Source organism: Nerophis ophidion, linkage group LG24 (assembly GCF_033978795.1).
Source record: "Nerophis ophidion isolate RoL-2023_Sa linkage group LG24, RoL_Noph_v1.0, whole genome shotgun sequence".
Lineage (NCBI taxonomy): Eukaryota > Metazoa > Chordata > Actinopteri > Syngnathiformes > Syngnathidae > Nerophis > Nerophis ophidion.
In genome coordinates this window covers 37,000,376-37,016,659 of record NC_084634.1, presented here as the reverse complement: position 1 = coordinate 37,016,659, position 16,284 = coordinate 37,000,376, and the positions used below count along the sequence as shown (strand labels likewise).

At 36.5% G+C, this 16,284-nt stretch overlaps 1 protein-coding gene across 2 annotated transcripts in view; it reads left to right on the top strand.

Moving 5' to 3' along the window:
- acbd3 (acyl-Coenzyme A binding domain containing 3) overlaps positions 1-9,166 on the top strand; it is a 30,708-nt gene extending 21,542 nt beyond the window's left edge. Inside the window, exons 7-8 of one of the 2 annotated variants that reach the window (XM_061886817.1) lie at positions 4,195-4,479; positions 8,024-9,166. In XM_061886817.1, the coding sequence (XP_061742801.1) occupies positions 4,195-4,479; positions 8,024-8,238 (500 nt within the window). In that variant the 3' untranslated portion in view covers positions 8,239-9,166. Of the gene's footprint in view, positions 1-4,191; positions 4,480-8,023 lie in introns of both variants that reach the window. The other variant, XM_061886816.1, reaches the window with a different exon arrangement.
- Positions 9,167-16,284: the final 7,118 nt, after the last annotated feature.

The window sequence follows — 16,284 nt, the reverse complement described above, 5'->3', positions numbered from 1 at the left end:
AGAGTCATTCAAATAACTATAACATATAGAACATGCTATACCTTTACCAAACTATCTGTCACTCCTAATCACTAAATCCCATGAAATCTTATACGTTTAGTCTCTTACGTGAATGAGCTAAATAATATTATTTGATATTTTGCGATAATGTGTTAATACTTTCACACATAAGTCGCTCCTGAGTATAAGTTGCACCCCCGCCCAAACTCGGGAAAAAAACTGCGACTTACAGTCCGAAAAATACGAAAGTGTTAAAGTCGCTTCCCAGCAGTCCCACTGATGGACACTTCACAGGATCCAAGCTTGCAGGTTTCAACAAAGTTTTAATGATTAATATGTTTCTGCAACTGCGATGAGGTGGCGACTTGTCCAGGGTGTATGCCGCCTTCCGCCCGAATGCAGCTGAGATAGGCTCCAGCGACCCCAAAAGGGACAAGCGGTAGGAAATGGATGGATGGATGGATGAATTCATCAACTGTTTCCTTCTCTCAGAACGTGACTTTTCAGCCACGTCCTTACCTCTCACCCCCTCTGCTCCCGGGCGCTTACTGTTAAAAACGGCAGATGATTAGATCCACACGTACCACCTGTGAAATGCAATTGCCTGCCAGCTGTGTCTCGCCCTCAGCACATGCCCCGCCCCTGCCTGATGGTGCTTGTCCTAAGTGCCATGGACAGCGGCGGCGACTTTTCCTCCTGCAAGCATCGCTGACTAAAACCTCCCCCCACAGTATGAAACGCTTAAACCAAAAATTAACACAAGGGAAAGGAAAAGGCATTGAAGCATAGGGATGGCTATGCAAAACAAAAGTAAAACTGAACAGTGTAGCGTCCTGGAAGAGTTAGTGCTGCAACGGGTTCTGGGTAATTGTTCTGTTGTGTTACGGTGTGGATGTTCTCCCGAAATGTGTTTGTCATTCTTGTTTGGTGTGGGTCCACAGTGTGGCGCATATTTGTAACAGTGTTAAAGTTGATTATACGGCCACCTTCAGTGTGACCTATATGTCTGTCGACCAAGTACGCCTTGCATTCACTTGTGTGTGTGTGAAAAGCCGTAGATATTATGTGATTGGGCCGGTTTATAAAGGTTTATTGGCGCTCTGTACTTCTCCCTACGTCCGTGTACACAGCAGCGTTTTAAAAAGTCATACATTTTACTTTTTGAAACCGATACCGATAATTTCCGATATTACATTTTAAAGCATTTATCGGCCGATAATATCCAGTGTCAATATAAGTATCCATCTGTAGTTTTAGGAGGAAGAAAAGTGTCTGAATTATTGGATGACATGCTTTAAAATGACTGACAGGAAAAAATAGGTCATTTGTTTGAGATCAAGTAAAACGGACAAGTTCTTTTAATCCAAAGTAAAATCGTATTTTTAGCACCTCTACATTTATATTATATTAAGGGACTCACTCATCAAAGTAGAATACATTAGTGATGGATTTATATTTGTTTTACTTTCAACGCTTGAAATCTTTTAACAACTTCCAATCAATTTATTGGTAGAAGGTTTTTCCTTTGTTTAAATTTGTTTAGACTTTTTTTCCAAATGTATCTTTTCATCATAGCAAAAATGAAAATATGTGCTGTATCTAAAAGAACAAGTTGCAAAGTAGAATAGTTGAGGTTAGATATTTACAGTATTGAATAGGTCAGGAATTCATGAGGTGAATGTTGCTACAGGAGACAAGTCGACTTTTCAGCTCAGATAATTAAGCACTGTGGTCTTCTGGCGTCATCTGCTGGTTAAAGGGCGCAATTACACCACAACAATATTTCCTTGATTTTCAATCATTGAGATTAATTCAGGGAAAAAGTGGGGTGATATGCGAGGATTAGTCTGTCAAAATAGCACTTATAATGGGAGTCCATGAGGCCTAAGGAGTGTGTATAGTTTTTATTTATATTCCAGTCCAGGGGTCGGCAACCTTTACCACTCAAAGAGCCATTTTGACCCGTTTCACAAAATAAAGAAAACAATGGGAGCCACAAGATTCTTGAAATAATGAAATAACACTGCATGGAGTTTTTTTTTTTTTTATTCGTGCTGTGTATAAACCAGGAGTCTCAGACACGCGGCCCGCAATTCAACACGAAGATTTGATGTTGGTGCAGCCAGTGAGTTTAATATAAATGCCCCTTATTAGCATCGTGCATACAGTTCCTCACGATTTGTCCGGGAGACTCGCGGATTACAGAGTGACTATTCCCTCGGACGTCTGCTGAGTAAAACCCTATCAAAAATAAGGGCGTGGTACGATGGCGCTGTCTTTAACCCCCTCCACAACTTGTAGTAACAGCTTACCAGTCAGGTCACTTGTGGTTTCTGCAGACGCACATATGTGACTGCAAGGCATTCTTGGTCAACAGCCATACAGGTCACACTGAGGGTGCCAGTATAAACAACTTTAACACTGTTACAAATATGCGTCACACTGTGAACCCACACCAAACAAGAATGACGAACACATTTCGGGAAAACATCCGCACTGTAACACAACATAAACACAAAATAACAAATACCCAGAATCCCATGCAGCCCCGACTCTTCCAGACTACATTATACACCCTGCTACCACCAACCACCCCTGCCGACCCCTGTTCTAGTCCAACAATGTTTTAATCCAAAACGCAGTCCAATTGTTTATTTTTTAAACTTATAATAAAACATCTGCTGAAAAAATTAAAGACCCATCCTTCCATTCTCTACTGCTTGTCCCTGTCAGGGCCGCGGGGGTGGCTGAAGCCTATACCAGCTGCTTTCGGGGTCAACACAACTAACATTTTAACTAAACAATCACATTCTTTGCGTTGGAAAAATGCGGAGGCACACCACCAGCAGAAGTCACTCAAAACGAAACTCAGTTGACAGTAAAAAGTTGTTTTTGCAATTGTTGGATACGACTTTAAAGCATAAGCAAGCATGCATCACTATAGCTCTTGTCTCAAAGTAGGTGTACTCTCACCACCTGTAACATCACACCCTGACTTATTTGCACTTTTTTGCTGTTTTCCTGTGTCTACTGTTTTACTTCTTGTCTTGCGCTCCTACTTTGGTGGCTTTTTCTTTTTTTTTTGGTAGTTTCCTGTAGCAGTTTCATGCAATATTTCCCGCATCTACCTTGTTTTACAGGCAAGAATATTTCAGTTGTTTTTATCCTTCTTTGATTGTCATGTCATGTTCGGATGTACATTGTGGACGTTGTCTTTGCTCCACAGTAAGTCTTTGCTGTCGTCCAGCATTCTGTTTTTGTTTACTTAGTAGCCAGTTCAGTTTTAGTCTCGTTCTGCATAGCCTTCCCTAAGCTTCAATGCCTTTTCTTAGGGGCACTCACCTTTTGTTTGTTTTTGGTTTAAGCATTAGACACCTTTTTACCTGCACCCTGCCTCCCGCTGTTTCCGACATCTGCAAAGCAATGAGCTAGCAGCTGCCACCTACTGATATGGAAGAGTATTACACGGTTAATCTGCCGACCTCTAGACAGCACCAACACTCAACAACAACACATCATTTTCAGACTATAATTACTGGTTTGCAAAAAAATGTTTTTCACCCAAATAGGTGAAATTAGATCATCTCTTTGAAAACACTGACCTAAGGAACATATGTAATGCCAGTTAAGAGCCCGAGGTTTCCTTAATGGTTGAGGACTACTTGAACTGCATAGATTACCAAGCATGGTATTGTGGGTAAGGCGAAGAAGAACATTTACGGAAACCAATCCTTGTAAAGATATGAACATGAAAACGGCAAAGTAGAAATGTGCTTGAACTCTTTTTGTTTTTTAGTTGAAAGAGCTTGCATCGTAAGGATCAGATTGTAACTGAACTTTTTAGACTTATCCTACTCGAGGACCCCGTTTATAGGTAGACTCCACACATTTGAAGTGAAGTGAATTATATTTATATAGCGCTTTTCTCAAGTGACTCAAAGCGCTTTACATAGTGACACCCAATATCTAAGTTACATTTAAACCAGTGTGGGTGGCACTGGGAGCAGGTGGGTCAAGTGTCTTGCCCAAGGACACAACGGCAGTAACCAGGATGGCACAAGCGGGAATCGAACCTGCAACCCTCAAGTTGCTGGCACGGCCACTCAACCAACCGAGCTATGCCAGTTTGTTTGGAATGTGTTTATGGCACATCCAGATTACACAATTCACACAAGTCTTTTGGCCCAACAGCAGACTCGCCGCCCGTCATCGCTGCTCCCTCCATGTGGACGCGCCCGCAGATCAAAGACTTCAAAGAGAAGATCCGCCAGGACGCCGACAGCGTGATCACGGTGGGGCGCGGCGAGGTGGTGACGGTGCGCGTCCCCACGCACGAGGAGGGTTCCTACCTCTTCTGGGAGTTCGCCACAGACTATTACGACATCGGCTTCGGGGTCTTCTTCGAGTGGACGGACGCGGCGTCGGCCTCGGTCAGCGTGCACGTGTCGGAGTCGAGCGACGAGGACGAGGAGGAGGAAGGTGAGGCACTTTTGAACAGTCCTCCGTAGTCTTAGTAATAACAATGGATCATATTTATATAGTGCTTTTCTCAATCCATCAATCCAATGTTTATTTATATAGCCCTAAATCACAAGCGTCTCAAAGGGCTGCACAAACCAAAACAATATCTTCGGTAAAGCCCACATAAGGGCAAGGAAAAACTCACCCAACTGGGATGTCTGTGACAATGATGATTATGAGAAACCTTGGAGAGGACTGCATATTTTTTTCTCTAAAATTGGCTTTCTGAAAGTTATAAGAAGCAAAGTAAAAAAATAAATGACTTTATTTAAACAAGTGAAGACCAAGTCCTTAAAATATTTTCTTGGATTTTCAAATTCTATTTGAGTTTTGTCTCTCTTAGTCGAGAGACAAATGTCGAGCAAAGCGAGACCAGCTTGCTAGTAAATAAATAAAATTCAAAAAATAGAGGCAGCTCACTGGTAAGTGCTGCTATTTGAGCTATTTTTAGAACAGGCCAACGGGCGACTCATCCGGTCCTTACGGGCACCGCGTTGGTGACCCCTCGGCTAGAATATATCGATTAGTTTTAAGATGAGACTTAAATACTCAAAGCGCTTTACTGTGAGAACTGAACCCATCATGCATCCAGTCCACATTCACACTTGCCGGAAAGATGGCTGCTAATTTGCGCCTACAGCCCCACTGACCTCTGCCACACATTCCACGTGTAGTTTCATAGCAAATCTGTCACAGATTGACGCCAGTCCCCGGACCGGCGGTTGGGGACCACTGGAATAAATTATTGACTTGACTGTTTTGGGCCAAGGGAAGATATGAAAATGAACTGTAGGTGACAATGTTGCACAGACCATGAGTGTTCCACCTAGGGCTGGGCGATATATTGCAGGTTTGTCTCTGTGCGATATAGAAAATGACTGTATGGTGATATCGGAGTATACGTTCTCACGCAGTTGCTTTTAGCTGCTGGCATTACACTACAGGCTCTTCTCACTCTTTCTTGTCTCTGCTTCTCACAGAGATGTAAAACAAGCGCACCTTCTTACATACGTCACATACGTATACGCCCTCGCGGAGCAGAGAGGTAGCAGCATGGGTAACGTTAGCTGTGGTGTGAGTGGAAATACGAGAGAAAGAAGGTGCCAATCTGGTAACAAATGAAGGAAGAATTAATTCCCAAGAAAAACAGCAGGGATCCATCGCCTGGCGGTGGTTTGGCTTCAAGTGGGAAGATGTCGAACAGACAACCGTAATTTGTCGAGTGTGGGGCAAAAGCGTTGCTACAAAAAGTAACATTACTGCTACTAAGTAGTATCATTTGAAAAGTCACCCGCTAGAGAATGAAGAGTGCTTACTCCGTATGTCAACATCTCCATTCGGTGCCACACCAACAAAATGCCGAGTCAACCATTTCCACATCAACACAGTATGAAAAAAATAGTCAACAACAGAAGGAGATAACGTCCACAGGAACCTACCACATAGTGAAGGACATACACTATTTGATTTCCTATTATGCAGCTCATTTTTATTGAAATATATTGTGTGACATCATGCACAAAAGTGCACTTTATTTGTTTTAAACTATTGTAGTGGCGTACTGTACAAAAAGTGCATATTGAAGGCCTACTGAAATGAGATGTTCTTATTTAAACGGGGATAGCAGGTCCATTCTATGTGTCATACTTGATCATTTCACGATATTGCCATATTTTTGCTGAAAGGATTTAGTAGAGAACATCCACGATAAAGTTCGCAACTTTTGGTCGCTAATAAAAAAGCCTTGCCTGTACCGGAAGTAGCAGACGATGATGTCACCAGTGTGAGGGCTCCTCACATCCTCACATTGTTTATAATGTGAGCCTCCGGCCGCAAGAGCTGTTCCGATCGAGAAAGTGACAATTTTCCCATTAACTTGAGCAAGGATGAAAGATTTGTGGATGATGATATTGATAGCGAAGGACTAGAAAAAAAATAAAAATAAATAACTTTTAAAAAAAAGGCGGTTGCATTGGGAGCGATTCAGATGTTTTTAGACACATTTACTACGATAATTTTGGGAAATCCCTTATCTTTCTATTGTGTTGCTAGTGTTTTAGTGAGTTAAATAGTACCTGATAGTCGAAGGGGTGTGTCCACGGGTGTCTTGACGCCAGTCTCTGGGAGAAGTCACAAAGTTGCAGCAGGACAGAAGCTTCACTGATCTCCGGTAAGAGGCGACTTTTTACCACAATTTTCTCACCGAAACCTGCCGGTCGACAAGTCGGGATCCATGTTCGCTTGACCGCTCTGATCCATAGTAAAGCTTCACCTCCGGGAATTTTAAACAAGGAAACAATGTGTGTTTGTGTGGCTAAAGGCTAAAGCTTCCCAACTCCATCTTTCTACTTTGACTTCTCCATTATTAATTGAACAAATTAAAAAAAAAAAATTAATTGAACAAATTGCAAAAGATTCAGCTACACAGAAGTCCAAAATACTGTGTAATTATGCGATGAAAAGAGACTAAAATGTCCCCTCCAACCAATAACATCACAAGCACGCGTCATCATTCTGCGACGTTTTCAACAGGATACTTCGTGCGAAATTTAAAATTGTAATTTAGTAAACTAAAAGGCCGTATTGGCATGTGTTGCAATGTTAATATTTCATCATTGATATATAAACTATCAGACTGCTGCCCTCACCTCCCAGGGGGTGATCAAGGGTGATGGGTCAAATGCAGAGAATAATTTCGCCACATTTAGTATGTGTGTGACAATCTTTGGTACTTTAACTTAATCAGACTGCGTGGTCGGGAGTAGTGGCTTTTAGTAGGCCTTTAATTGAGTGTTGTTTTGATATGTCATCTTAGTGACATCATGCACAAAAGTGCACTCATAGCTTGTTTTAAAATGTCTCTGACAATCTTGCACTTTCTGTTTTGGAAATGACATGAATGTTTGTGCCACTGCTTAATAACTGTTTAATAAATACACTTTTAGTTGTGATTTCCCTCTCTGCATGAAAGTTTAAAAGTAGCATATATTAATGCAGTATGAAGAAGAATGTTTTAATGTAGACACATAGAATCATCATACTGCTGTGATTATATGTGTCAAGTGTTCATTCAAGGCTAAGGCAAAATATGGAGATATATATCTTGTATCGTGACCTGACCTGAAAATATCAGGATATTACCAAAGGCCATATCGCCCAGCCCTAGTTTGGATGTACATTGTGGACGCCGTCTTTGCTCCACAGTAAGTCTTTGCTGTCCTCCAGCATTCTGTTTTTGTTTACTTTAGAGCCAGTTCAGTTTTAGTCTTGTTCTGCATAGCCTTCCCTAAGCTTCAATGCCTTTTCTTAGTGGCACTCACCTTTTTGTTTATTTTTGGTTTCAGCATTAGACACCTTTTTACCTGCACACTGCCTCCCTATCATGACATGGCCTAAAAATATCAAGATATTACAAAAAGGCCATATCGCCCAGCCCTACCATTTCAATCACTCAATCACTCAATCACACTCATAACGCCCCGACTTGTCCGTGTGACTTCAGGGGAGGCTCCGAGCGAAGAGGAGAAGGCGAAGAAGGGGGCGGGGAAGCCTCAGGTGGACGAGATAGTGCCGGTGTACCGGCGGGACTGTCACGAGGAGGTGTACGCCGGCAGCCACCAGTACCCGGGCCGCGGCGTCTACCTGCTCAAGTTCGACAACTCCTACTCGCTGTGGCGCGCCAAGAGTGTTTACTACAGAGTCTACTACACCAGATAAGCCTGGACCGAGGAGCATCTATGTCCGTATACATATACATACATATATATATGTATATATATATATGTATACGTCTGTGTGTGTTTGTATGAAGGCAGCAGGTGCCTGGCTTTAAGGCAGGAGTGCAATTCTGAAAGCCACCACCAGAGGGAGACAAATAGACACACCTGGAGCCCTGTTTTTTTTTGTGTGTTTTCCTTTTTTGGTGAAGGGACCAATGTATGGATTTCTTTGTGTCCCAAGCTGAACGAGTGTCTGTCTGGTCCCTACCTGTCCTTGTCAGACATGTTTTAGTCTGGAATCTTCATCCCCCGCCATTGCCGTCCAGGTCCCTCATGGAAGATGCCCCTCTTTCTTCTTTGCTCTTGAGATGATGTGCTTAAAAAAAAATAACAACAGTCATCACTTTCTGTGCAAAAGTCGTCAGACGTGCGCTCGGCATAATTAATGAAGGAAGTCCCGTGCAAATAGACAAGGCATGTTTGAGCTCCAACAACAAATATCCCATTCAAACATTTTTAACCTCATTTAATTTAAGGCAGCGTCCGCCTTCTTGTTCCTTTCTTCATTTTTTTTTGTCCCGTCCTGTGTGTCATCTGTGTGGTTGTTACTCTCCTTGTTTCCTCACTAAATGGAGTTGACTCCTTTTTTTTGTGTGTGTGTGTATGTAAATAATGCTATAAATAACTTTAAGTATGGGCTGGGTGTGTTTTAGACTTGGACAAAAAGGTTGATGCACTGTTGAAGTGTACGAGGAATGAAATACACTTTATACGTTTTACCCCCACAAATGAACATCTACGAGGGGGAAAATAAGGAGGTTTGAAAAAAATCTGTTGGGAGACACTTTTTGTATTGTTTCGACTTGTTTGGGTCTCATGAGTTCTCCAAGATATATTTAATCATGATTAAAATTATGTTATGGTCATCTCTTGGACTGGACTAGTTTGCCTATAATTATTATTAATATCATTATTATCCATCCATCCATCTTCTTCCGCTTATCCGAGGTCGGGTCGCGGGGGCAGCAGCCTAAGCATGGAAGCCAAGACTTTCCTTATATATTATCATTATTGCTTTATTTCATCTAGAATAGTGCTTATTGTGTTTATAGGAATGCAAATCAAGTGTTTAAGTGTAGTTTTAACCCTTTAAAGTAGGCACAGGTGTCAAACTCAGGGCCCGAGGGCCACATCTGGTCCGCCACATTTTATGTAGCCAACAAAAACCTGCAAATATGCGTCAAAGCACTTCATTTCTTACTATCTGACAGACAAAAATACCTGCAATAGCATATATTTGTATGCAATACTATATAATGCACAGGTGTTAAACTCAAGGGCCAGGGGCCACTTCATTTTATTTGGTCCTCAAAGGCCTGGAAATAATATGTATCAAAGTACTGTAACTTTTCTTACTAAATGTATTATTTGTTTCTTTTTTAAGAGAAGAAAAAAAATGTAGTCCATGTAATCGCGAATTATGTTGACTTAAATATTGTCTAATTATGCAAGAATATATTATCAAACATTCAATGAAAAAAATGCTAATAACAATGATTTCAAAACAAGTTATCCATGAAATTGCGCAATGTAAAAGTATAAATGGTAAAACTGTGAAATTTATTGTGATTTTTACAGCTGTTTTCTCCGAATGGAAAAAAAAAACAGTACTTTTTTTTTACTGTAATAAACTTTTTGGCTGAGGGCCACATCACAGTTATGTTTGGCCCCAGAGGGCTGTGTTGAGCTGAATGCTATTACACCTTTTTTTCATGCATTTTATTAGCTTTTTTAAAAATTAAAATGTGAAAAAAAATATGGTAAGTTGCAACAAGCTCACCTCAACATTTAGTGTATATTACTGTAAATGGAAAAACAGCACTGCTGTTTTTATGGTTAAAAAAAAGCCAAAATTATACTGTAAAATTCAATTTTTTAAAATAACAATTAAACATGTACATTTTACTGTAAAATTGTGGCAACTGATCTGACTTAAAAAAAAAACTAAAAACAGCAGTAGTGTTTTTCCATTTACAGTAATATACACTACATTTTAAGGTGAAATTATTGCAACTAACCATATTGTTGTTGTATTTTAGCTTTTTTTTTAAAAGCTCTAATAAAATGCATGAAAAAAATCTGTAGTTTTTATGGTTAAAAAAAGTCTAAATTTTACTGTAAAATTGCATTTTTTCATTTACTGTAATAACCAAATGTACATTATACTGTAAAATATATATTTTTAATTTACAGTTAAACATGTACATCTTACAGTAAAATTGTGGCAACTGATCTGACTTAAAAAAAATGAAAACAGCAGTAGTGTTTTTCCATTTACAGTAATATACACTTACATTTTAACGTAAAATTATTGCAACTAACCATATTTTTGTTTTTTTTAGTTTAAAAAAAAAAATTACTAACAAAATGCATGAAAGAAAATGTGTAATTTTTATGGTTAAAAAAAAAGTCTAAATTCTACTGTAAAATTGAATTTTTTCATTTACAGTAATAACCAAATGTACATTATACTGTAAAATATATATTTTTAATTTACAGTTAAACGTACATTTTACAGTAAAATTGTGGCAACTGATCTGACTTAAAAAAAATGAAAACAGCAGTAGTGTTTTTCCATTTACAGTAATATACACTTACATTTTAACGTAAAATTATTGCAACTAACCATATTTTTGTTTTTTTTAGTTTAAAAAAAAAATTACTAATAAAATGCATGAAAGAAAATGTGTACTTTTTATGGTTAAAAAAAAGTCTAAATTCTACTGTAAAATTGCATTTTTTCATTTACAGTAATAACCAAATGTACATTATACTGTAAAATATATATTTTTAATTTACAGTTAAACATGTACATTTCACAGTAAAATTGTGGCAACTGATCTGACTTTTAAAAAAACAACTAAAAACAGCAGTAGTGTTTTTCAATTTACAGTAATATACACTACATTTTAAGGTAAAATTATTGCAACTAACCATATTTTTGTTGTATTTTAGTTTTAGAAAAAATCTAATAAAATGCATGAAAAAAAAGTGTAATTTTTATGGTTAAAAGTCTACATTTTACTGTAAAATTGCATTTTTTCATTTACAGTAATAACCAAATTTACATTATACTGTAAAATAAAAATTTTTAATTTACAGTTAAACATGTACATTTTACAGTAAAATTGTGGCAACTGATCTGACTTTAAAAAAAAACAAAAAAAACAGTAGTACTGTTTTCCATTTACAGTAATATACACTACATTTTAAGGTCAAATTATTGCAACTAACCATATTTTTGTTATATTTTAGTTTTTAAAAATCTACTAATAAAATGCATGAAAAAAATGGTGTAATAATAGTATTCAGTGTTAGAAGCCAAACATTTTTCTCTAAATGTAAAAAAACAGTACTTTTTTGTTGACTGTAATAACCTGTGGTGCCGTTTTGGCCGAGGGCCACATCACAGTTATGTTTGGCCCCAGAGGGCCGCGTCTAACTGAATATTATTATTACACCATTTTTTAAAATGCATTTTATTAGCTTTTTTTTACAAATTAAAATGTAAAAAAAACATTTGGTAAGTTGCAACAATTTTACCTCAACATTTAGTGTATATTACTGTAAAGGGAAAAACACTACTGCTGTTTTTATGTTTAAAAAAAAGCCAACATTTTACAGTAAATTTGTGTTTTATTTACAGCAAATGTACATTTTACTATAAAATGTATTTTTTTAATTTACAGTTAAACATGTTTATTTTACAGTAAAATTGTGTCAACTGAGCTGACTTTTTTTTTTAAACATAAAAACATAATAAACTGGTGTTGTCTTGGCTGAGGGCCACATCACAGTTATGTTTGGCCCCTGAGGGCCGCAACTAACTGAATGCTATTATTACACCATTTTTTTTAATGCATTTTATTTGAGATGTTTTACAAATTAAAATGTAATATAAAATTGGGATAAGTTGCAACAATCTCACCTCAACATTTAGTGTATATTACTGTAAACAACAGTACTGCTGATTTTAGGCTTAAAAAAAAAAGCCAACATTTTACTGTAAATTTTTTTTAATTTACAGTAAAAAAACTAATTTACATTTTACTGTAAAATTGAGTTTTTTTAATTTACAGTAAAAAACAAATTTACATTTTACTGTAAAATTGATTTTTATTTTATTTACATGGACATTTTACAGTAAAATAATGGAACCCGAGCTGTCTTTTTATTAAAAAACAACAACAAACAAACATAAAAACAGCAGTACTGTTTTTCCATTTACAGTAATATACACTTACATTTTGAGGTGAAATTATTGCAACTAACCATATTTTTGTTATATTTTAGTTTTTTTTTTAAATCTATTAATAAAATGCATGAATAAAATGGTGTAATAATAGTATTCACTATTAGAAGCCAAACAGTACTTTTTTGTTTACTGTAATAAACTGTGGTGCCGTTTTGGCTGAGGGCCATCCATCCATTTTTTACCGCTTATTCCCTTTTGGGGTCGCAGGGGGCGCTGGCGCCTATCTCAGCTACAATCGGGCGGAAGGCGGGGTACAGCCTGGACAAGTCGCCACCTCATCGCAGGGCTGAGGGCCACATCACAGTTATGTTTGGCCCCAGAGGGCCGATTCTAACTGAATGCTATTATTACCACCATTTTGTAAAAATGCATTTTATTAGTTTATTTACAAATTAAAATGTAAAAAAATAAATATGGTATATTGCAACAAATTCACCTCAACATTTAATGCAGGGGTCAGCAACCTTTTTGAAAGCAAGAGCTACTTCTTGGGTACTGATTACTGGGAAGGGCTACCAGTTTGATACACACTTAAATAAATTGCCAGAAATAGCCAATTTGCTCAATTTACCTTTAATAAATAAATCTATATATATATATATATAAAAATGGGTATTTCTGTCAGTTATTCTGTAGTACATTTTTTTTCCTTTTACGGAAGGTTTTTTGCAGAGAATCAATGATGAAAAAAACACTTATTTGAACGGTTATAAGAGGAGAAAACATGAAAAAAAAAGAAAATTAACTTCAATTTCGACTCTTTATAATTGAAAATTCAACCGGGAAAAAAAAAAGAAGAGAAAAACTAGCTAATTTGGAATCTTTTTGAAAAAATTTAAAAAATAATTCATGGAAAATCATTAGTAATTTTTCCTGATTAAGTTTAATTTTAGAATTTTGATGACATGTTTTAAATAGGTTAAAATCCAATCTGCACTTTGTTAGAATATATAAAAAATTGGACCAAGCTATATTTTTTATAACAAAGACAAATCATTATTTCTTTAGATTTTCCAAAACAAAAATTTTCAAAGAAATTCAAGACTTTGAAATAAGATTTCAGTTTGATTCTAAAGATTTTCTAGATTTGCCGGAATATTTTGGGGGAATTTTAATCATAATAAGTTTTAATAAATATTTCACAAATATTCCCTGTCGAAAAAACAGAAGCTAAAATGAAGAATACAAATAAAATGTATTTATTATTCTTTACAATAATAATAAAAAATACTTGAACATTGATTTAAATTGTCAAGAAAGAAGAGGAAGGAATTTAAAAGGTAAAAAGGTATATGTGTTTAAAAATCCTAAAATCATTTTTAAGGTTGTATTTTTTTCTCTAAAATTGTCTTTCTGAAAGTTATAAGAAGCAAAGTAAATAAATAAATGAATTTATTTAAACAAGTGAAGACCAAGTCTTTAAAATTGTCTTGGATTTTCAAATTCTATTTGAGTTTTGTCTCTCTTAGAATTTAAAATGTCAAGCAAAGCGAGACCAGCTTGCTAGTAAATAAATAAAATATAAAAAAATAGAGGCAGCTCACTGGTAAGTGCTGCTATTTGAGCTATTTTTAGAACAGGCCAGCGGACGACTCATCTGGGTGACCCCTGGTTTACTGTAAATGGGAAAACAGTACTGCTGTTTTTATGGTTGAAAAAAAGTCAACATTTTACTGTAAAAGTGCATATTTTTTTAATTTACAGTAAAAAAAACAAATGTACATTTTACTGTTAAATTGATTTGTATGTATTTGCAGTTAAACATGTACATTTGACAGTAAAATTGTGGTCACTGAAAATCATAATGGCAGCTATACTTTTGATGTTAAAGGTCTAAAAAAAAAAACTATGTGCCAGATTAAAAATCTTAATGTGCTGCATGTGTGTGACCCGCGGGAACTATTTTGCTCAATTCTGGTCAACAGAGTAAGTTTATTATGTTAAAAAAAAAAATTCATTTGCAATTGAGGAGAATACTTATACTTTTATACATTTATGTATCATTAAGTGACAAAAGTGGCCCTCCATGAAAACCCACTGAGGCAAATAAAAAAAAAAAAAAGAATAAATAAAGAAATAAGCACTCTTAATTTGCAGCTGTGCTATTTAGAAAGGAGCGAGCTTACCTGCGTGATGCTTGGAACGCCAGGTGGTGCAGTAAATCCAGAAAAAAAAGGAAAAAAAAGAGGTATGCGCAACACCAATTTAACCATCCATTTCCTACCGCTTGTCCCTAATCGTGGTTGGCACTATTCCTCCTGTAAAGACCTTGAATTAGCGCATGTGCTAAGATATAAGCTAACATGTTTATAGCTACATTATTTTGTTATTTCTAACTGTCCGACTTGAAATAACGCTGTTATTGAATGTAATATACACTTATAAACCTTACTTTAAGGTAATTTGTGTCCTATATACCGTTTTTTATTCGTAATGTTTACTTGTTCGTGTTAGCATGGCGTGCTAACTTGCTAGCAGGTGGCTTCAATTGAATCCTAACTAGTAATTAATAACACCGAATATGTGTTGAATATTCGACAGTAACGTATTTTATGGTTACCCATGAACATACATCCGTCCATTCACTAACTAACCATCCATTCGCTACCGCTTGTCCCTAATCGGGGTCATAGTGTATGCTACATGTGCTAAGATATAAGCTAACATGTTTATTTTTACGTTATTTTGTTATTTTCTAACTGTCCGACTTGAAATAACGCTGTTATTGAATGTAATATACACTTATAAACCTCACTTTAAGGTAATTTGTGTCCTACATACCATTTTTTATTCGTAATGTTTAGTTGTTCGTGTTAGCATGACGTGCTAACTTGCTAGCAGGTGGCTTGAATTTAATCCTAACTAGTTATTAATAACACCGAATATGTGTTAAATATTCGACAATAACGTGAACATACATCCGTCCATTACCTAACTTAACCATCCATTCTCCACCGCTTGTCCCTAATCGGGGTCATTGTGTATGCTACATGTGCTGAGATATAAGCTAACATGTTTATTTTTACGTTATTTTGTTATTTTCTAACTGTCCGACTTTAAATAACGCTGTTATTGAATGTAATATACACTTATAAACCTTACTTTAAGGTCATTTGTATCCTATATACCATTTTTTATTCGTAATGTTTACTTGTTCATGTTAGCATGACGTGCTAACTTGCTAGCAGGTGGCTTGAATTTAATCCTAACTAGTAATTAATAACACCAATTAAATATTCGACAATAACGTATTTTATGGTTACACATGTACATACGTCCGTCCATTCACTAACTTAACCATCCATTCCCTACCGCTTGTCCCTAATCGGGGTCATAGTGTATGCTACATGTGCTAAGATATAAGCTAACATGTTTATTTTTACGTTATTTTGTTATTTTCTAACTGTCCGACTTGAAATAACGCTGTTATTGAATGTAATATACACTTATAAACCTCACTTTAAGGTAATTTGTGTCCTACATACCATTTTTTATTCGTAATGTTTAGTTGTTCGTGTTAGCATGACGTGCTAACTTGCTAGCAGGTGGCTTGAATTTAATCCTAACTAGTTATTAATAACACCGAATATGTGTTAAATATTCGACAATAACGTGAACATACATCCGTCCATTACCTAACTTAACCATCCATTCTCCACCGCTTGTCCCTAATCGGGGTCATTGTGTATGCTACATGTGCTGAGATATAAGCTAACATGTTTATTTTTA